This window comes from Homarus americanus, unplaced genomic scaffold (genome assembly GCF_018991925.1).
Source record: "Homarus americanus isolate GMGI-L3 unplaced genomic scaffold, GMGI_Hamer_2.0 scaffold39675, whole genome shotgun sequence".
Classification (NCBI taxonomy): Eukaryota; Metazoa; Arthropoda; class Malacostraca; order Decapoda; family Nephropidae; genus Homarus; species Homarus americanus.
The window spans coordinates 16956426-16980247 of record NW_024736071.1 but is presented as its reverse complement, the minus strand read 5'-3'; the positions used below and the strand labels follow the sequence as shown (position 1 = coordinate 16980247).

Sequence of the window (23822 nt, the reverse complement as noted above, 5' to 3'; positions counted from 1 at the left end):
AACCGAATATGAGAGTAAGCGATGAAAGCACAAACTACACCTCACCAACAGTAAACAAGACTGAGGTAACATCAATCAGTACACCACCTCTGGTTGGTCATTGCATGGTAGGTACCTTGGTCACCCAGCTGTTGTTTTTGGTGGGATATATTATTTGCGTCTCCTGCTGAAGCCTAACCTTTACTTGTGCCAATAATAATGCTTCAATAATATGTTCAGAATTATGATTAAACGTATGCGTGTATTTAATATATATATATATATATATATATATATATATATATATATATATATATATATATATATATATATATATATATATATATATATAGACGAAAGCTAAGGTGTTTCCCTTTTCCTGTGTGGTTCTGTGTATGGTCACATATGCGAGTATGCATGTACGAGTTTATGTACACACACAGACACATTAAAACAACTGTACCATCTTGTGAAGGCTGATCACAATGCACAAACAGTTAACTACGACTCGGGGTCACTGCTGTGTGTGGTTGTAGGTGAAGAAGCAAATACTAAGATGTATAAAATGTAGCTTTATTATCATCAACTTCCAGGACTACAAGTCGAGACACATTACAGGGGGGCAAATTAGCTATTTACAAACCTTAAAGCAATATTCCACTGCAACAGCGACATTTGCACTACATACTGACTTATCATGCAGATAATATACGTCAACACTGCACGCGTCTGTAGAAACTGTAACTTCAACATCGAGAGATTCGTGAACTGCTCAGTCACGTGAGGTAACGCAGTAGTCATCACAATAATACCGAGTTGCTAAGGTTTGACAATATTTTCTGGAGCGGGTGTTGGGAAGCAAAATTTTGATAGGCGTACCAGTAAGCCTATGGAATTTTCTCAAGCAAAGATGCCCGATGATTGGTAAAGTAGTGAGCTGCATGTGACGACAATAGAGGAGCTACCCCCCGCCTTTGCTGTTGTGACTGAGACATATATTCAAGATGAAGACAGTTCAGTTCTACAAGACCCTGCTTTAACGTAGCACGAGTGACGTCGTTGCTGCCCTACAGTCTATAGGAACGATCAAATGTATATAACAAAATATGTAAATAGCCATCATGGACTGTTAACAGATCTCACAGAAAAGGACTTTTACATATTTTATTATGAGATTGCAAAAAAAAAGTCATCCATTTTTTCTTGTTTTATGCTGGAGTAACAATTGTCTAACATCGAAATGATCAAACGACAGATATTTCGATAATAGCAATTGAGACATTTTTTAAAATACTGAATCTCAGTTTATACCAATAAAAAAAAAGCTGCCCATCGTCCACCAGTGGTTATATACACAAGGTTAACACACACAAACAACAGGTATTTTGATTGAGCAGAGATTGGCAGGAGTATTCAATGACAAGACCTGAGAATTCACATTACAGCACTGCACAGTGCATCAAGCTACTTAACACCACCCATGATACACACACACACACACACACAATACACCTGAGGCGTCATTACTCGGGTGCTTCACTAAATATTGTCTTTTTACAATATCATAAATTCAAAGTTGAGTATTACCCAGCCTTCGGTACATGACTTACAACAGTCAGCAACGCTGTCCAAATTATCTGGCTCTGAAAATTCTAACATCATCCTTCAAATACATAATAAATACTCCCTCGCCACATACACTTTGTCACAATTTTTTTTTAACCATGTAAGTAACCTGTTGATTGAAACATGAAAACACCTGTTCATTAAACCACTGATGAATTAGACCAATACCTGAATATATGATATTCAAGATAATGACAAAACTGCTCGGTGTTAATATTACCCGAGACAACATTATAATACTCAAAGTAACTTAATTTTACCCAGAAGTAACTTTGGGTGAGAGGAGGTAACTGTATCCTGCACCATCAGGATATTTTAGTCACCCATAGTCACCCATCTTCTAGTTGCCAAGTGCAATTCTTTGTTAAAAAAAATATTTTCCCATTTTAAAAAAGCTAAATATTTATGATTTTTTCCACATTATTGCATATTTGTAAAGCACTTTCCTTAATTTCAAGTCTCCCACAGACTACACACAAAGAATTAATAATTGGAAGATCGATAGAGGAAGACAGAGTACAGATACCATGTCTGCTTAACGTCCAGTACACCCACTGCTTCAGGAACTAGTACATTATTATATACACACACTTTATAATAACTTGTATATAAATTATTTCATGTGCACTGTATTCTTTGTGAAGCCTACTGGTAATCAAGGCACCAAAGGTATTGTACAGTACATGTGGGCATTTATATTGGACGCGAGCAAATAGTTCATTGTGAGCATATAGAGTGCAGTGCCTCCCCCGACACGCACACACGTTGTCCTTCCCTTGGCACTCTCATGGTGTGTCTATACCTGGCACACGCATAGTGCCTCCATTAGCACATTTATAGTGCCCCTCCTGGCAGACATAAGCACGTTGCCTACACTGGCAGACACAAGCGCAATGCCTCCACTGGCAGACGCAAGCCCGTTACTTCCACTGGCACACACACAAGAGCCTTCCCCGCCACACACGGTGAAACTGTTGTACTTTAAATTCTACATTATCAGGTGTCTTGTCATCACCAAACGGACGGATGAACAGACACACAAGAATCTGCATTCGTAAAATACATAGTTTTAATACATTGAAGGCACGAGTGTTATGACGTCATATATACATCGCCGACTTGAGCTAAAAAAATCACTTGTTTATACTTCCTTCATAAGAGTACAATAAATAAACTATCAGGCAACATTAATTATATTACTGGTGATATAAGAGTTGCATTCTCGAGGTACACGAATACTCTCGGGGACAATATTTTACTCGTTAAATTTTTTGTCGAGTTTGCTGCGGGGTCGGAGTATAAGCGATCACTTTGTGGTGGTGGGCGGCCTGTCCTCCACCACCTGTTTTGTGTACTAATACGGTCGCCACACTGACGGATCATTGGGTGAAGGACCGCCCGCACGTGTACCATTACTCATGTAGCGGTCGTGGGCGTGGGCGGCGTGGAGGGTGTCATCGGGTGTCATGTGAGCGCCGGCCATCATACTCTGATGTGGGACAGGCGTAGTAGCTCCAGCACTTGACATGTCACGGTAACCATCGTGACGAGTATAGTCCCGCTGGGCGGTGGTGTTGGTGGCGGTGTTGGTGGCTGTGTATTGATCAGTGGCGGCCTGGCGGGGGTCGAGGATGGAGAGCTGACCTTGCTGAGGGTAGAGATGAGGGTAGAGGAGTGAGACGCTAGGGGAGAGGTAGCCCTGCGCCGTGGTGGTAGCTGTGTAGTAACCTCCTCCCAAGTAACCCGGATAGCTCCCCGCTCCTCCACCCACCGTTCCTGCCGCCGCCGCCGCTGCCGCTATCACTCCACTCCCAGAGCCGCCCGTTGACGAAGACGCGCCCGTTAGCAGGCCGCCTACGGTTGAGGAGGAGCCGGCGGCGTTGGAGGAGGTGGCAGGCGGTGTATAGGGGGCACAGGTGATGTCTTGACGGGGGTCTGTCGTGCCTGTCTGCCCGGCGTGGCGAAGGTCAGGGGAGGAGTACCGCGCCAACATATATTCGTGGCGAGGCGGAGAATGAGGCGCCTGCAGTGATGACCCAAGACCCTCGTAGTCTCCACCAGAGCTGGGAGAGTTCTCCATCACACCTGCAACACACACAACACTGTATTACTACACCTACAACACACACACAACACTGTATTACTACACCTACAACACACACACAACACTGTATTACTACACCTACAACACACACACAACACTGTATTACTACACCTACAACACACACACACACTGTATTACTACACCTACAACACACACAGCACTGTATTACCACACCTGCAACTCACACAACACTACTACTACAACACCTGCAACACACACAACACTGTATTACCACACCTACAACACACACACACACACACACACACACACACACACACACACACACACTGTAGGTTAGGTTAGGTTAAGTGACTGGTACCTGAGGATAGATGTGAAGAACTGGAGTCTAGCGGATTCACTTGTTGCGTTATATCACTGCCATAACCCAGGGCTTGGGTGGACGAAAACCCGCCCTGGAGGGTCGAAGTGTTTCCCCCCGTTAAACTACCTGTAAGTGACAACTTCAATTAGTTATAAGGATGACACATGGGCCCTGACAACACTAATGACCAACATAATAAAGGGGTGACACATGGGCCCTGACAACACTGATGACCAACATAATAAGGGTGACACATAGGCCCTGACAACATTAATGACTAACATAATACGAGGGGTGGCCCTTGGGCCCTGAAGCAACGATAATGACTAACGCATAATAAAAGGGTGACACATGGGCCTGACAGCACTAATGACCAGCAACATAATAAAGAGGTAGCCCCGCAAATTTCAACTAACCCTATTGACCAACATAATAAAGGGGTGACACATGGGCCCTGACAACACTAATGACTAACATAATAAGGTATTTTATGGGCTAACTTCTAATAATGCCCATAATAAAAAGGGGAACGACACATGGGCTGACAACACTGATGACCACTTTTATAAAAGAAGGGTGACACATGAATACACAGTAGCACTAATGACCAACATAATAAAGGGGTGACATGGGCCTGACAACACTAATGACCAGCATAATAAAGGGGGTGACACATGGGCCTGACAACATTAATGACTAACATAATAAGGGTGACACATGGGCTGACAACACTAGCCAACCAACATAATAAAAGGTGGCCCTTGGGCTAATAACCTAATGAGCCAACATAATAAAAGGGTGACACATGGGCCCTGACAACACTAATATTAACATAATAAAGGGGTGACACATGGGCCCTGACAACGCAATATTAACATAATAAGGGTGACACATGGGCTGACAACGCTAATGACCAACACTAAAAAGGGTGACACATGGGCCCTGACAACATTATAAAGGAACATGTGGACTGCCCTTTACTTCTTTGAATATAACTAATATATAATGATGATGATGAGAGGAGGGAGGGGGTGGGGGGAGAGGAGGAGGGAGATCGACAAGGGAGGGAGGAGGGGAGGAGGGAGGGAGGAGGAGGGAGGGAGGGAGGGAGGGAGGGAGGGGGAGATGGAGCTAGGGAGGGAGGGGGAGATGGAGCTAGGGAGGGAGGGAGGCAGTGTTGTCAGCCCTGGCCATATACAAAGCCTGGCCAACCTGACTCTCTTCCATCCTCCCTCCACTTCTGTTCCACCTCTATTCCACTTCCACATCCTTTACTTACCCCTCTCCACCTCCACTTACATCCCTCTCAACCTCTCCTCCTCCTCATCTACCTTCTCCATCATCCACCTCCATCTCTACTCCCCCTCCACCTTCACCTCACCTGCCTCCCTCCGCCTCTCTCACGCCTCACCAAAACACACCTTGACATATTATCCTGATGACACAATGACGAAACATTTGACACTTTAAACCATTATTACACACTGTGGTAGTGGTGTGGTGGTGGTAGTGGTGGTAGTAGTAGTGGTAGTGGTGGTGGTGGTAGTAATAGTGGTGTGGTGGTAATAGTGGTGGTGTTGGTGTGATGGTAATCGTGGAGGTAGTGGTGGTGTGGTGGTAGTGGTGGTGTGGTGGTGGTAGTAGTAGTAGTAGCAGTGGTGATAGTAGCAGTAGTAGTAGTGATAGTATTAAGATAATAAAATGGCGGCGAAGGTGTGGCTATTGGGGGAGGCTGGAGGCCATTTATCTGAAAAAAAAGTAGTAGTAATCGTAGTGATGATGGAACAAGGACGCTCACCTGGTATATAAGAGGAGTAATGTGAACCACCGTAACTGGACCAGTGACTGTCTGCTGTACCCAGGCCCATGGACGATGTCGCATCTGTAACAACAACAACCAACATCAGTCATAACAACAACAACAATCAACATCTGTAATAACAACAATCAACATCTGTAGCGCTGGCCTAAAACAACCTTTACAACGACACAAACTGCTCTCTGTGACAGTGACGTAATAACACATTAACATCTGCAATAACAAAATAACATATAACATCACATCAACACATGCAACATCACATTAACATCTGCACCAACGAAAATAACCTCTACAAAATCAGGTTAGGTGGATCTCTCTCTCTCTCTCTCTCTCTCTCTCTCTCTCTCTCTCTCTCTCTCTCTCTCTCTCTAGGAATTTAAGCTCTGTGATGGGAAGGTTCAACTCGTGTGGAGGATGTTCCTGGGTGTTCCTGGAGGTCCCTATGTGTCACTGGGTGTCTCTGAGTGTTACCGGATGTCTCTGGGTGTTCCTGGGTGTTCCTGTGTGTTACTGGGTGTTACTGGTTGTTCCTGGGTGCCGCCGTGTGCTACTGTGGGTGGTGATAACAGCTCTCAACACAAGCAAATACATCATCGGTGATAAAAGAGACGAGTGTAATGATACCCTCGCGGGGATCATTACACCTGGCTCCACCTGCTTCCTGTACTTGTGCATATCATTAGTGAGTGTAGGTGGTCGGCTCTCAGTGGCTTAAGATCCATCATTTGGATTAGGTGGAAATATTTACCTTGACAGATCGTTGAGGAGGAGGAGGGAGGGAGGAGGAGGACAAATTAGTGTGTGAGTGGTATATGTATGTATGTATGTATGTATGTATGTATGCTTTCCTAATACAACTAGACCACATGGATAGAACAGAAGGTAGTGAGAAGGAAAAAAAAAAATATAAAAAATATATATATATATATATATAGTTTAGCAACACACACACACCTCCTACCCGCACTAATTTAACCCTATTAAATGGACACTTCCTAACACCATCGAGGGACGAAAAAAAAATCGAGGGAAGATGACGACGGGCAAAACAACGCGGTGATATTTTTTTTTTTTGTTTTTTTTAATAAGTCGTCAATGGTGTTGTGTAGGAGGTGATGTTAAGTGATATTTGTTGTGTTCCTGGTCTGTCTGTCACCTCATACGACAACAGATCCACATATAGCTTAAATCCCTTGAGTTTTGATGACCTTCGTGATAGACCATAATTTATAGTGACAGTTCTCCCCTCCATCATTCCCTCCTCCTCCTCCTATTACCACACGCAGGGGCAGGGAAGAAGTCTTATTTATCGCCCCAACGCTCAGGATCTCTGATATAATTGCTCCCTGTGGTGGGACGTGTGACGATAGTGTGATAATTATACATCAATTGTAGTGTGTGTGTGTGTGTGTGAGAGAGAGAGAGAGAGAGACCTCCTCCTCACCACAGTCGTCCACCCTGGCAGGTCTTGTACTACTCCTGCTGGGGTTTTTGCTCACCACATCGTTACATTACCGGGATGAAATTACATAAACTGCGGAAATTAATCCCGCTAAACGAGTGAACAACTTGGCATAAATTGGCCTGATTTGTGCTGAATTTGCATGGTTAAATTGTGGCTCATTTCTCTCATTGTTGTGGGAATTGGATAATTTGGGGAGAATAGTGTGTGTGTGTGTGTGTGTGTGTGTGTGTGTGTGTCGGACCACCGCCCCCAACGGAAACCTTGCGTCAAAATTTTTTATATATGGTCGACTCGACTCCTTCCAGTGTTGTTGTAAACATCATTTGTTTTCATCTACGATAATCTTTTGACATGACGGATTAGTGGTGGGAAGGGGCGACCGTGGAATAGTGAGACGTTACCATAAAGGGCGAGTTGTAGCCCCACACGACACGAGACTATCGCTCTTATGGATAACTCGTGGGTTAGCACTATCTTGCCTACTCTGGCTGGCTCATAAAACCCCCGCGTTTATGTTGTCGGAACACCAGTGAGGTAATTAATTAAGAGCCAGGTACCAGGTAAGTCACTCCCAGGGAGGGGCCCGTGTGCTAACTGTTGCTGCTGTTACTTGCCCTCTCCAACACCTCCTCCCTCACACCAGTTAGGGAGTGTATTAATGTATATACAGCGCCAAGCAGGGAGGGAAGGGTGGGCCGGCATCATCTCTGTGGTGGAGTCTCGTGTATGAGCCACCCACCACCCACCCACCACCGGCCGCCCCACCACCACACACCCACCACAACCCACCACCAGTTTTCACGGCTAGACGACCTTGCATGTGATATGAATTAGGGTCTCTTGCTTAATGGCGCTAATTTACCAGTCATTTGTCTTACTGGTGTAGACTGCAAGTGCCGTGGTGCTTGTTATTCCCCCACTTACTTCACACACACACACACACACACACACACTCATCCCTCACACTCTCAATCACTCCACAATCACCACAATCAGCCACACATATTTACACTCACCACACTCAACCACAGACTACTACACCCACCACACTCAACCACAGACTACTACACCCACCACACTCAACCACAGATCACCACAATCAACCACACAGCATCATACATCATCGATATAACTTCCATTTATAACTACAGTTTAGATAACAGTTCACCACACGTCTGAAAAGTGAACCACGTGTTATCTCCCCTCTCTCCGGGTGAGAAGGGGTGAGATACAAGAACATGGGGCGTAAGATGTATGAATCATTTCCATCCTTTTCCTCCTCAACCCTACCTTTCTCTCCCCTACCTCGTGCTTCCCCACCCCCACCCTCCCCACTTCACCCTACCTCCCCTCCACTGCCAATTGACGCCCACAAAGCCACTAAAACAACCCGGAGCTGAAAAAAAAGCTATTTCATTCACGTTGGTTGATGTTGGTGTGATGACTGTGGTAAGTGTTTGTGGGGGAGGGAGGGAGAAGGGAGAGGAGGAGGGAGGAGGAAGGGAGGGAGGAGGAGGAGGAGGAGAAGGAGAGGGAGGGGAGAGAAGGGGAGGAGGGAGGGAGGAGGGAGGGAGAGGGAGAGTGGGAAGGAGGGAAGGAGAGAGAGAGAAATAATCAACAAGGTCATAACCCCAGGCCAACACACACACAGCTATGGAAGGAGGAGTCACCACACAGCGCCTCTACTGAATACAAATTTATGGTTCTATCAACATAACTCTGGAGGGATTTAATGTGTCTTCCCAGCCCTTACCCCCCAGCCCCCATCAAGTCCCTCCTCCCCCAGACCCCTAAGAGTCCCACGGTACCCCTTTAGTCCCCTATCCCATCCGGTGTGGTCCTGAGAACAGACGAGAGTAACAAACGAACACCTTTACTTTACTCTGAGGCTCCAAAATCTATTGTACATAATTCATCTGTCAATTTATCTATATCACCTGACTTACACCTTTACAACACCTGTCTTCAGAGTTTAATATAACATAATTTACCTATCAATTTAAGTAAGTCGCCTCACCTGCCTTTAAAATTCTCTATCTCACACACACACAGAGTTAACTTACTTACATACACTCCCCAATTACTCGTTAAACCGTGAAGTGACCAATTTAGTGGTCCATGGTAGACTGGACTCTTACACCATGTTGTAATTGTGTTGTGTTTTCCTCCTCACCCTTCTCTCTCCCTCCTCCACTACCTCTCCTCTACTCCCCCTACTTTATTCCCCCTCCTCCTCTACATCCCATCCTCCACAACCCCTCCTCTACTCTCCACCTTTAAGTTTGTATTAGTTTATGGATTTTAATGGTGTGTGTGGGGGAAGGGAGATTATTACGCGATGGGGAAGGGGATGGAGGGTGTTGGTCCCTCTCTCTCCCCTCCTCCGTGTACCTTCCCCTCCGCCACCCTCTCCCTCCCCTTCCGTCCCTCCCTCCATCCCCTTCACCCCCCCACCCTCATTACCAATCAACATTCGACTTTCAAAATTTCGTATATTGAGTTTGTCTCACAAGAGGAGGTGATGTAAGAATGTATCTTAAACCTCACATTAAGATAAGTGTGGGAGTTTAACCAGTAAACACGTTTACTTAGCATGAGTTTTAGAGGAGATAATAATAATAATAATAATAATAATAATAATAATAATAATAATAATAATAATAATAATAATAATAAACTTCAGTAACAGTACAATATAATTCTCACATATAATCATTAATAATAATATTTTAAGATTTTCACTAAATTAGGTCAATTTTAGTGCATAAGAGACGAGAAACTTTAAAAGTTAAAAACATCGTTCCATTTATTAACCTAACAACGATTATAGGTAAGTTCGTTAATCTATACTAAACGAGACATTTATAGCTGCGTTTAACGACTAACGTTCATACTTAAGAGCTCCCAGTGACTTTTACAGCAGATATATTCATCACAGGTTGCGGCGCCCCGTCAGCTGAGACTATGACTGGCCAAACACACACACTAACGGCTCTTCTATATTAACCACAGCTTTTAAAAACAACTCATTTGCATATATATTCTGTGTTTTATTCCCACTAACCGCTTATTAAAACAACATAAACTAGTCTAGTGAGGGACCTGAGAAGGAAATACTTAAGGCAACGAAACTAACTCGCGCTCCTCTCTCTCTCTCTCTCTCTCTCTCTCTCTCTCTCTCTCTCCTGGTAATTGATATTGATCCCCACATAAACGGACGGTAAACAAGGGGGAGAGGGAGAGAGAAGAGAGGAGAGGGAGAGAGGGAGAGAGAGAGAGAGAGAGAGGACGAGGGTCATTTGCCAAGGCTTTTCCACACAACAAGTGAATTTGCATGTTCACTTCCGGCTGTCAGTACTGCACCGAGCTAACTGACACTCAAAGCTGACAGACGAGAGCTGACACACAGAACTGACAGCCAGGTAACACAGGACAATAGAAGCACACCTTTACACCGACTATGGTGATACAGGTATGAGTGAGATACATCTTGGATACATCACTAGCCACTGACGATGTATCACTAGGGTATAGGACACATACACTGGATACACACACAGAAACAGGTAATATGTATATGTGTGTGTGAACTGACGTTAAGCCATTGAAACATGTAAATACATATAGCAAATTAAAAAGCATATTATTATTATTATTATTATTATTATTATTATTATTATTATTATTAGTAGTAGTAGTAGTAGTAGTAGTAGTAGTAGTAGAAGTAGTAATAGTAGTATTATGACTGGTAGGGGAGCCAAGGGTTGGTACTCGTGTTGGCAACAGTTGTTACGTCAACAAACAACCTCAGTCAAGGTTCGATTCATTGTCAGTGACGTGGTGGATGTGACTGACCTTTGACCTGTGTTTCCTCTCTCTCTCTCTCTCTCCCTCACCTCCTCTCTCTCACCTCCTCTCTCCCTCCTCCCTCTCTCTCTTACCTCCTCTCCCTCCTCCTCTCTCCCTCCCACCTCCTCTCTCCCTCTCTCTACCTCCTCTCTCTCTTACCTCCCTCTCTCTCCCTCCACCTCCTCTCTCTCTTACTCTCTCTCTCTCTTACCTCCTCTCTCTCTCCCTCACCTCCTCTCCCTCCTTACCTCCTCTCTCCCTCACCTCCTCTCTCTCTCTCACCACCTCCTCTCTCTCTTACCTCCTCTCCTCTCCTCTCTCCCTCCTCTCTCTCTCACCTCTCTCTCTCTCTTACCTCCTCTCTCCCCTTCACCTCCTCTCTCTCTCTACCTCCCTCTCTCCTCACCCCTCCTCTCTCTCTCTCCCTCCACCTCCTCTCTCTCCTCTCCCTCCCTCCCTCCTCTCCTCCTCCTCTCTCTCACCTCCTCTCTCTCTCCCTCACCTCTCTCTCTCTCTCCCTCCCACCTCTCTCTCTCTTACCTCCTCTCCCTCACCTCCTCTCTCTCTCACCTCCTCTCTCCCTCACCTCCTCTCTCTCCCTCCTCCTCTCTCTCTCACCTCCTCTCTCTCCCTCACCTCCCCGGGCCACAATTACCTGAAGTAGCCAAGCTTGGGGCCGTGGGAATGTGGAGCTCATTAGAATATTTACAAATGACCAATATGGAAGGAGCCGCTGTGGTGCATCCTCCTCCTCCTCCTCCTCCTCCTCTTTCTGTTCCTCCTCCTCTTCTTCTTTACTCACTCCATCTCTTCCACACTCACCTACTCCTCTTCTTCTTCCTCTTCACTCCCTCTCCTCCAGACTTACCTCTTCATCCACCCCTCTTCCTATTCCACATTCTCTACTCCTCCTCCACACACACACACACACACACACACACACACACACACACTGTTATCTCTTCAATATTCCAATATGTAAATCAATCAATTACCAATACCTTAACACAATGATAATTACCAATCCATTATTAATGTTCTAGAATATGTTAATTACATTACTCCTCCTCCTCCTCCATCAAGCTTAATTGAGGTTTAAATGTCAATAAAAGGTTTCCTCTCTCTCTCTCTCTCTCTCTCTCTCTCTCTTTTACACACACACACTCCCTCTCTCTATTTCTTTCTTTCTTTCTTTCTTTTCTCTCTCCCCCTCTCCCATTCCCTTACTTTTCTCTCTCTCTCTCTCTCTCTCTCTCTCTCTCTCTGGGTAATGACCGAGTGACTAATCCCTCATTAACACCTGACCTCACCTGGATGAGCCACGCCCACACGATCCCCGCCCACCCCCCCAGAGCCAGTAATTAACCCACCCTCAACACCTACCCAAAAGGCAGTGTCTAGTATACTGTGTCCCTCATGATGTCTGTCTGTCTGTCTGGCTGTTAGTTAGTTTGTCTGTCTGTCTGACTCTCGTTCTCGCTGGATGTCTGTCTGTCAGTGTGTCTGTATGGCTGTTTGTTTGTCTGCCACTGCCAACACTGATCTACCACTGACAACACTGATCTACCACTGACAACACTGATCTAAATGGATAAATAATTATTTAAAGAACATTATTGGCCAAAGGAAGGCTATAGGTAGAAGGATAAATCGTGGCGAATTTTACCTCCGGGAGTATTATAAGGTATTGGCCGGTAGGGTTAAGACCGAGATAAGAAAAGCCAAGAGGAACTATGAACTGAAGGTGGCAGGGGAGGCGAAACAAACAAGGATTCTACCAAATGTATCAAACTAAAACACGAGATAAGATTGGACCAATACGTTCAGATACCGGCAGGCTAACTGATAACGACGGAGAAATGAGCAATAATCTGAATAAATATTTTTCAACAGTTTTCACCACCGAAAATTTAAACATGATCCAGGGGCACCGACTCTATTCAGAGATAGTGAAGAAAACAAATTAAGCGAGATAGTAGTGACTAGTAACGTTGTTAATAAGCAAATAGACAAACTGAAGCCTAATAAGTCACCTGGTCTCGATGAGATATTTGCCAGAGTATTAAAGGAATGTAAGGAAAGGCTTAGTATGCCCTTAGCAAAGTTGTTTAACATGTCATTAAAACAGGTGTCGTACCAGAATCCTGGAAGATAGCGAATGTAATACCGATTTTCAAGAAGGGGATAGATCACTATCCTCTAACTACGCCCAATCAGTCTAACATCAATAGTAGGTAAATTACTGGAATCAATTATTTCAAACTTTATTCGAAACCACCTGGAGAAGCACAGTTGATCAATGATTCCCAGCATGGCTTCACAAGCGGGCGTTCATGTCTAACTAATCTATTAACATTCTTTTCATCAGTTTTCGAATCGGTGGACGAGGGGCACAATTATGATGTGGTATATCTCGACTTTAGCAAAGCCTTCGACAGAGTCCCCACGAAAGACTAATTAGAAAGGTAGAAGCGCATGGCATCAAAGGTAATATCCTTAAATGGATTAGGCGTGGTTAAGGACAGGAAACAGCAGTGAGCATAAACGGCACTAAATCGCATTGGAGCAACGTTACTAGTGGAGTTCCCCTGCCAGTACTTGGACCATTATTATTTATTATATACATAAACGACATAGATATCGGCATAGACAGCAACATAAGTAAATTTGCTGATGACACAAAATAGGAGCGTAATTAAATCTGACGAGGACTCTGCAAAACTACAGGAAGATCTAAAAAAATTTCGAATGGTAGGAAAATGGCAGATGAAATTCAATGTGACAAATGTAAAGTACTCAGTATAGGAGATGTAAACAGGAAACCAGTTACCAGATGAACAACGATGCCATTGTGGAATCCAACTGCAGAGAGATTTAGGAGTAATGATAAGTAGGAATCTTAAGCCAAGTAAACAATGTGTTTTTGCTCGTAACAAGGGTATAAAGTGCTTGGGTTCATACAAAGGAGTGTTAGTTACAAGACTAGTGAGGTCATCTTAAAATTATATCTAGTGCTTGTGAGACCTCACCTGATTACACAGTTCAGTTCTGGTCACCGAATTACAGAATGGATATAGAACATTGGAAAGAATCCAGAGGAGAATGACAAGACTAATCGGGCATTAGGAACCTTGAATACAGAGACAGGTTAAAGCATCTTAATTTGTACCTCGAGAGACGTAGAGTGAGGGGCGAGATGATAGAGGTGTTTAAATGGAAGTCAGTTTTAAATTAGACAAATTTAGATTTCGGCGTGAAATTGGTAAACACTGGTTTGGAAACAGAGTAGTGGATGAGTGGAACAAGTTACCAAATATCATCATTAACTCGAATACGCTGAATAGCTTCAAACATAGGTTGGATGCTTATATGAGCAATAGGGGTTGGGTATAAACGGGACTGCCCAGTATGGGCCAATAGGCCCGCTGCAGTTTCCTCCATTCTTATGTTCTTATGTTCTACCACTGCCAACACTGATCTACCACTGCCAACACTGCCAAGCTATCTACACCACCACTACACCCCTCCCCCACAACTCCCTCACCTCCCTCTCACACCCTCATCTTCCTTCCCCTCACACACTCCTCTTACCCTCACACCCCATCTTCCCCTCACATCCCTCTCCCCCATCTTCACCCCCACCCCCTCACAGCCCCTCCTGGTCACGCTACACTGAGCCCCTCTCTCCACCTCACCTGTAATTATGTCATTTCAATTATCATAACAGCTCAGACCTTCCTCTCGCCGTCGCCCAATTCCTTACCACTGTCCATCCTCCTCTACTTCCTCCTCTTACTACCCCTCCTATTTCTCCTTCCCTTCCTCCTCCTCCCCCTCCTCTTCTTTCTCCTGTTCCTTCTACTCATCCTCCTCAAAGTGGCTATTTACTCTAACATCTGTCTCTGTGGTAGAGGAACAAGGGGATCGGGAGGAAGGGGAGGGCAAGAGGAATGGGGTAGGAGAGAGGAAGGGAAGGGAGGGAGGGGTGGGGAGGGTGTATACAAAGCGTCAAAGAAAGATTGTGGAGGTATATTACACACACAACACACAACACACACACACACACACACACACACACACACACACACACACACACACACACACACACACACACACACACACACACACACACACACACACACACACACACACACACACAACCATTCATTGAGTGTTATTCAATCAGTCTCAGATGACCGGCCATAAAATTCGTCACTGAGAGGAAGTGAGTTAAGATAATGACTCCACTCCATAACTCCGTGTTCCATAGTGTTGTCGAGGCTGCCCAACTTGTTTACCGGGCGGAAACACCTGCCTCACCGACAACTCTCACTACCTTGATGATAATAATAATAATAATAATAACAATAATAATAAGTATATTATCTATGTTATTGGTGTGTGTTTGTGGTATAGTGTGATAGTGGTGGGATGTGGTGGTTATGGTGTGGTGGTAGCAAGACATAGCAGACGAGTTACTGTACTGTACTGTATGCATGTCCGGCCCGTGTCAACCACAAGACATTCTCCAGACGCAGGTAGTAAACATAACCCAAGTCAACGATAACACTCACAAGAAATGGCAGCAATTATTAACTTCCTTCGTGTTCTTCCTGCGTCTTATCTTCCTGCGTCTTATTCTTCCTGCGTCTTGTTCTTCTTGCGTCTTATTCTTCCTGCATCTTGTTCTTCCTGCGTCTTGAGAATTTTTTCTTGTTTGAGTTATTGTGTTCTATCCCCTTCTCTACTTCGTGTCAGTGACGGTCAGGTGGAGGTATAAGGAGACCCCGGAGCCTGAGAGTGACGGTCAGGTGGAGGTATAAGGAGACCCCGGAGCCTGAGAGTGACGGTCAGGTGGAGGTATAAGGAGACTCCCGGAGCCTGAGAGTGACGGTCAGGTGGAGGTATAAGGAGACTCCTGAGCCTGGAGAGTGACGGTCAGGTGGAGGTATAAGGAGACTCGAGCCTGAGAGTGACGGTCAGGTGGAGGTATAAGGAGACTCCCGGAGCCTGAGAGTGACGGTCAGGTGGAGGTATAAGGAGACTCCCGAGCCTGAGAGTGACGGTCAGGTGGAGGTATAAGGAGACCCCGGAGCCTGAGAGGACGGTCAGGTGGAGGTATAGGAGACTCCCGGAGCCTGAGAGTGACGGTCAGGTGGAGGTATAAGGAGACTCCCGGAGCCTGAGAGGACGGTCAGGTGGAGGTATAAGGAGACTCCCGGAGCCTGAGAGTGACGGTCAGGTGGTCTCTCAGGTGAGCAGTTTTAGTGTAATTATTCGTCAGTAGTGGACCAGCTGTTCCTCAACCTTTCTCACTGAGGTAATTTGTCTACCAGCACGCGACCCTCCCTATGTCCCACCCTCCTTTTTTCCTTTATTTTCTCCCCTTCCCTCCCTCCCACCCCAGTCATAAACACACATATGAGGAGATGAATTCATGCATTTAACTGCAGTCTTAAAGTCACTGTGTAATTCCGACGCCATTTTGGACTCGATTATGTCATGCGAGATAGTTAATTTACCTCTTACATCTCAGAGTGGCGGTCATGTGTCTGTCTGTCTGTCTGTCTGTTCATCATTCACCCCCACTTTTTCGTTCGGTATCACGGATTGTGTTGGAGGAGCTGTACATAGTGTTAGAGGTGGTGGTGGTGGAGCAGTGTACAGTGTGTTGGGGTGGTGGAGCAGTGTACAGTGCTGGTGGAGGAAGGGGAGGGGTGCACACGGTGTTGGTGAGGGAGAGAGAGAGGGTGAGGGAGATGCACACAGATGGGGAGGGGAGAGAGGGGACACACACACACACACACACACACACACACACACCACACACAGCTCCAGAGAACCTTGTTGCCTTAAAACATGCGACTAACAAACAGACACCGAGGAACAGCGAGGTGGTAGTGGGGTGGTGGTGGTGGTGGTGGTGGTGGTGGTGGTGGTGGTGGTGGTGGGGTGGTGGTAGTGGTGGTGATAATGGTGGTAGTGGGGTGGTGGTAGTGGTGGTGATAATGGTGGTAGGGTGGTGGTAGTGGTGGTGATATGGTGGTAGTGGGGTGGTGGTAGTGGTGGTGATAATGGTGGTAGTGGGGTGGTAGTGGTGGTGATAATGGTGGAAGTGGGGGTGGTGGTAGTGGTGGTGATAATGGTGGTAGTGGGGTGGTGGTAGTGGTGGTGATAATGGTGGTAGTGGGGTGGTGGTAGTGGTGGTGATAATGGTGGTAGTGGGGTGGTGGTAGTGGTGGTGATAATGGTGGTAGTGGGGTGGTGGTAGTGGTGGTGATAATGGTGGTAGTGGGGGTGGTGGTAGTGGTGGTGATAATGGTGGTAGTGGGGTGGGTGGTAGTGGTGGTGATAATGGTGGTAGTGGGGGTGATAGAAGGAAGGAGCAGCTGTAGTGATGAGATGGTTATGATGTTGGGGGTGGGGGTGTTGGGGTGAGAGAGCTAGGAAAGGGGAGGTTGGGGAGGGATGTGGGGAGGATATTCTTACACGGTAATTACTTTTCTGTAATTCACAAGTGCTTCATTTTATGACCTGTTATCATAGGGATCAGTGTTTTACCTTCACTAGTTCAGCTGTTACATCAAGGAACCCAATTTTCTTCTGTTAATTTACCGAGTTGTTGAGTAATAGTGTGGAGGGAGGGGTGGCTGGTGGTGGGGGTGGCTGGTGGTGGGGGGGTGGCTGGTGGAGGGAGGGTGGCTGGTGGTGGGGGGGTAGCTGGTGGTGGGGGGTGGCTGGTGGTGGAGGGGTGGCTGGTGGTGGGAGGGTGGCTGGTGGTGGGGGGGTGGCTGGTGTTGGGGGGTGGTGGTTGGTGGGGGAGGGGTGGCTGGTGGTGGGGGGGTGGCTGATGGTGGGGGGGTGGCTGGTGAGGGGGTGGCTGGTGGTGGTGGGGGTGGTGGCTGGTGGTGGTGGGGGTGGTGGCTGGTGGTGGTGGGGGGGTGGGTGGCTGGTGGTGGTGGTGGGGGGTGGCTGGTGGTGGGGGTGGCTGTTGGAGGGGGTGGCTGGGGTGGTGGGGGGGTGGCTGGTGGTGGGGGTGGCTGGTGGTGGGGGGTGGCTGGTGGTGGGGGGTGGCTGGTGGTGGGGTGGCTGTGGTGGGGGGTGGCTGGTGGTGGGGGAGGGGTGGCTGGTGGTGGGGGTGGAGGGAGAGATGGAGGACTCTGTTTCCACCTACACTTCCCCATCTCTTCCCCTTTTCAATCCTCCCCTCCATGACACAAGAGCTGTTTTGATCCTCCACATCATAACAATTTAGTTTTGCTGAATAAGGTGTAATTATGTTCGTGTGATGATAGTCATTACGGCTCTGGTAATACTAGAGACGAGAGGGAGCGGCCCGGCTGCTGCTGACTGCTGTACCTACTACTGCCCTCACTCACTCACTCACTCAACCTCACTCACTCACCACTCACCAAACTCTCACTCACTCACTCACCACTGTAGCTACATCTTTCCTCGTTCATCAATCACCCATTCACCAGGGAGGGGGGTCAGGAGGGAGGAAGAGGGTCAGGGGAAAGGGAAGGGGTAAGGAGGGAGTGGGTCAAGGAAGAGATGAAGGAGAGAAGTAGGAGGGGGGATCAAGGGAAGGAGGGGGTCAGAGGGAGGAGGGAGGAAGAGCCCCCTACCCCCTCACTTGTTTAGGGCCACAATTATCACCTAAGTCGTGTATCACATTTTAATGGCGCGGCCTCCTCTCTCCTTGATAAAGTGTATTGTGGGAGGTGAGTAATGGCGCCGCTATACTCTGATAAAGACGCCCCACCACCACCAAGCCTCTATCATTACACTTATGACCTGTTTGTTGTGTACATTTGTTCTTAACTCCCGTCCGCCGTCCTTGAAGTAGTGTTGTTCTTCGTTGTCGTTCAGGTTGTGTAAGTTATCGTTTCGTTGTGGAATGTCATTTTTTCATAATTACGCATCAGTTGCTGTAGTCTTCTTAGTCACCTGACGAGAAAACACCAAACCGAACCCAGGCACAAACCCAGAACCGAACCCAGGAATCAAACTCAGGCATGAACCCAGAACCGAACCCAGGCACCGCATCAAACTTCCCTGATCAAGACAAGAGGTTTATTATCATGTTAAGAGAATCTTAAAAATCACTTTCTTTCTGATCTTACGATGTTAAGTTAAGTTACGATACAGAGTTCAACCAGTCCCTAGTGATGCTGAGACTTTTACCGTTAAGTAAATGCGTTCTCTTACCCCCCACACACAGACAGTTAGGGAGTGTAGATGATAATTAAAATACAAAAACTCTCCAAAAGACCAGTTTTAAGCTTCTGATGCTCATGCAGTCCAGCACAGCACAGTACAGTACAGTCTGGCCGCTCATGACGTCACTACCACCACCACACACCGTTCGCGATGACCGCAGATCCGCCCACACATGAACATCAACACACAGACACACACACATGTCGGTACAATATGCAAATACGTATACTGTCTGTCTGTCTGTCTGTCTGTCACACGTAAGTTCATCTGCCATTTTACTTAATATTGTAACGACTGAAACATTATACTCTTACTGTCGCTTCTTTCTCTACTTTCAATAAATATTAAAAATTAAAGGAGGAAATAATAAGGACAAAGATAAGTTTCCATAAGTCAATACATTAGTGAGTTGTGAACACGTGTATGAGTGTTACGCGTTTAGTGTTGCAAGCATACAGTAACCCCCCCCCCCTCCTCCACTAAACATACATACGTTTTGAGTCTTTTGCAACACCAAACCAAGATGTTGCAAGAAATGTTTAAATATACAGGAAACTAATTGATTATATGAGTTAATACACTAATATAATACACATTTTAATACGCTAATATAATACACATTAATACAGTATTTTTTAATTATTTTTTCTCTAAAGGTGTGAATATTTGTCTATTGTATTTAATTTATCAATCACTCAGTAAGATAATTTTAGTGTTTTGTTATTCATTATTAATCTGAACACACACACACACACACACACACACGTCTCACAATCATCGCTAAATAAAAATATTGTTTCAGGAGACAGTATGTAGAGCCTTTAAGTGACTAAAGTGTTCCTCTAAGTGACCAAATAAGTGTTGTCTCTCATGTAGCTACTGAAGAGAGAGAGAGAGAGAGAGAGAGAGAGAGAGAGAGAGAGGAGTCGAGTTCTTCCTACCCATAAGTCCCACTAGCGTCCCTCACACACTGATGGTCAGCCCCCCTCCCCTCCTCCTCCTCCTCCTATAGCTGAATGTCTTGGGTAGAAATTCATGACAAAAAGATTCCTACACAACATACAATAATAAATTAGTAAAACAATGCTCATACTGCTGGTGGTGGTAGTAGTAGTAGTAGTAGTAGTAGTAGTAGTAGTAGTAGTAGTAGCAACACTGGTAGTAAAGGAGAGGAACCGGAGACGCAGACGAAGAAGAAAGAGAAGAAATAACAGCAACAACAGGAGGAGGAGGAGGAGCAGAAAGAAGAGGGGGGGAGGAGCATCACCAGACGATGAGAAGAAGAAGGAGGAGGAGGAGGAGGAGGGAGGAGGAGGAGGAGGAGGAGAAGACCACCAGGCGATGAGGAAGAAGGAGGAGGAAGAGGAGAGACAAACCAGACGACGAGGAAGAAGGAGGAGGAGGAAGAGGAGGAAGAGGAGGAGGAGAAGGAGGAGGAGGAGAAGGAGGAGAGCACCAGCACCAGGCGATGAGGAAGAAGGAGGAGGAGGAAGAGGAGGGAGGAGAAGGAGAAGCACCAGCACCAGGCGATGAGGAAGAAGGAGGAGGAGGAGGAGGAGGAGGAGGAGGAGGAGGAGGAGGAGAAGCACCAGCACCAGGCGATGAGGAAGAAGAAGAAGAAGGAGGAGGAGGAGGAGGAGGAGGAGGAGGAGGAGGAGGAGAAGCACCAGCACCAGGCGATGAGGAAGGAGGAGGAGAAGAGGAGGAGGAGACCAGGAGAGGAAGAAGGAGGAGGAGGAGGAGGACCAGCACCAGGCGATGAGGAAGGAGGAGGAGGAGGAGGAGGAGGAGGAGGAGGAGGAGGAGGAGAAGCACCAGCACCAGGCGATGAGGAAGGAGGAGGAAGAGGAGGAGGAGGAGGAGAAGCACCAGCACCAGGCGATGAGGAAGGAGGGAGGAGGAGGAGAGGAGGAGGAGGAAGAGGAGGAGGAGGAAGATGAGGAGGAGGAGGAGAAGGGAGGAGAGGACCAGCACCAGGCGATGAGGAAGGAGGAGGAGGAGGAGGAGGAGGAGGAGGAGGAGGAGGAGGAGGGAGGAGGAGGAGAGGAGGAGGAGAAGCACCAGCACCAGGCGATGAGGAAGAAGGAGGAGGAGGAGGAGGAGGAGGAGAAGCACCAGCACCAGGCGATGAGGAAGGAGGAGGAGGAGGAGGAGGAGGAGGAGGAGGAGGAGGAGGAGGAGGAGGAGGAGGAGAAGAAGGAGGAGGACCAGCACCAGGCGATGAGGAAGGAGGAGGAGGAGGAGGAGGAGGAGGAGGAGAGCAGGAGGACCAGGCGATGAGGAAGGAGGAGGAGGAAGAGGAGGAGGAGGAAGAGGGAGGAGGAGGAAGAGGAGGAGGAGGAGGAGGAGGATCAACACCAGACGACGAGGAAGGAGGGAGGAGGAGGAGGAGGAGGAGGAGGAGGAGGAGGAGGAGGAGGAGGAGGAGGACCAGCACCAGGCGATGAGGAAGGAGGAGGAGGAGGAGGAGGAGGAGGAGGAGGAGGAGGAGGAGGAGGAGGAGGAGGAGAGACCAGCACCAGGCGATGAGGAAGAAGGAGGAGGAGGAGGAGGAGGAGGAGGAGGAGGAGGAGGGAGAAGCACCAGCACCAGGCGATGAGGAAGGAGGAGGAGGAAGAGGAGGAGGAGGAAGAGGAGGAGGAGGAGGAGCACAACCAGGAGAGGAAGGAGGAGGAGGAGGAGGAGAGGACCAGGCGATGAGGAAGGAGGAGGAGGAGGAGGAGGAGGAGGAGGAGGAGGAGGGAGCATCAACACCAGACGATGAGGAAGAAGTAGGAAGAGGAGGAGAAGGAGGCGGACTAACACCAGACGACGAGGAAGAAGAAGGAGCAGCAGTAGCAGCAGAAGTAAGACGCATACCTTGTGTGACGGTGCCTGTGTGAGGAACCTTAGCTATACTGGGAGGTATTGAGTCGCTCTTCCGTCTAAGCTCAAGTTCCCGGAGGTGGTCGCTGAAGCGGGTGTCTAAGAAGGGTCGCTGGCCCAAGGCGAAGGCACGGAACTGTTGTTGGCCTGAGGGGCAGAGGGAGAGGGATGTGGTCAATGTTTGCTGGCTGACAGAGGGAGAGAGAGAGAGGTGTGTGTGTGTGTGTATTTGAAATCTTAATTGCCTCAGACACACATACACACACACACACACTCATCTAACACCTTAACGTCAGCTACAAGTTAGTTTAGTTAGTTACAAAGCCAGCAGGGACTAATTATATTATTATTATTATTATTATTATTATTATTATTATTACTATCTGTAACACCTGTCAATCAATCTATCTACCTGACAGGTCACTACACACCGCCGACATAATGGAACTGTCTACTTCTACCTGTTCCACCCAGTCAATCAGTCAAGTCAGTTTACCTAACCAAGTCAGATGGTTCCCGGACGTGAGCCTGGGACTGCACTACCCAATCCAAACAAACATTTAAAACACAAGGTAAAAAACACAGCAACAAAAACGAGAGAATAACGAACAAACAAACCACCAACTCGTGTTAACTAATATTTACTGAAGGTAGAGGTTAGGTTAGGTTAGGTTAGGTTAGGTTAGGTGGGGTTCAGTTAGTGCTGGTGTGTGTGTGTGTGTGTGTAAAGCAACAGAGAGTAGACAGAGCACATATAGAGCCAGCGTTTAGCATTTTACATAGCAGAGACATTCTTTTAGCAGATGTAGAGCACTAGAGAGCAGAAGCAGAGTAGATGTAGAGCAACAGGTTTAGCACAGACAGAGACACAAGTTTATCATCAAATATAGAGCCAAAAAAAGTTTAGCATATTACAGAGCAAATGTTGTTGATATTTACCAGATGTTTAGCAGTGTAGAGCAACATGGGTATAAACATTGAGGCGTTTACTAGTTGTGGAAAAAAACAGAAACCCACTAAATTGTTGTCACGTCGACCACCGCTCTGGTAACACTGACAACACTACTTAACAAAACACAAGCAAACAAAAGTAAAATATATATATAACTTAAATGAACAAATAAATAAACAAGAAAAATAATAAAAGAATAAACACCAAGGGAAGAGAAAGAACAAAAAGACATAAAAATAGACAAAAATAACATCAAAAAAATCCCCAAAAATAAATAATTGTGTTTCCTTAACATTTCAAACCACAAAAACAAACTTTCCTTACCCAATTAAACTAAACTATAATCCCCACAACATACTGTAATTATCTGTACTAACTAACCTACATAAATAATAATGATAAGAACAAATCAATACATATATATGGTTGGTCAGGCCAGAGGGTAACTTGACTATTTTAAGATGGGTTAATGTCATCTATCTGTGTTTAGGAGGAAGGAGGGAGGGAAGGAGGGAGGGAAGGAGAAAGGAGAGGAGGAGAAAGGAAAGAGGGATGGAGATGAGGGAAAGATGAAGGAGGGAGGAATGAAAGGAAAGAGGGATGGAGATGAGGGAA

The 23822-nt window shown here is 46.5% G+C and overlaps 1 protein-coding gene across 1 annotated transcript; it reads right to left on the bottom strand.

The window, feature by feature from the left end:
• Positions 1–538: 538 nt before the first annotated feature.
• On the bottom strand, positions 539–22695 carry LOC121871724. The gene is made up of 5 exons (XM_042374136.1): positions 22668–22695; positions 22250–22402; positions 5830–5913; positions 4029–4157; positions 539–3690 (listed from the first exon to the last, which is right to left on the bottom strand). The coding sequence occupies exons 1-5, from the start codon at positions 22693–22695 to the stop codon at positions 2960–2962; spliced, it is 1125 nt and encodes a 374-aa protein (XP_042230070.1). The 3' UTR covers positions 539–2959.
• Between the last annotated feature and the right edge of the window lie 1127 nt (positions 22696–23822).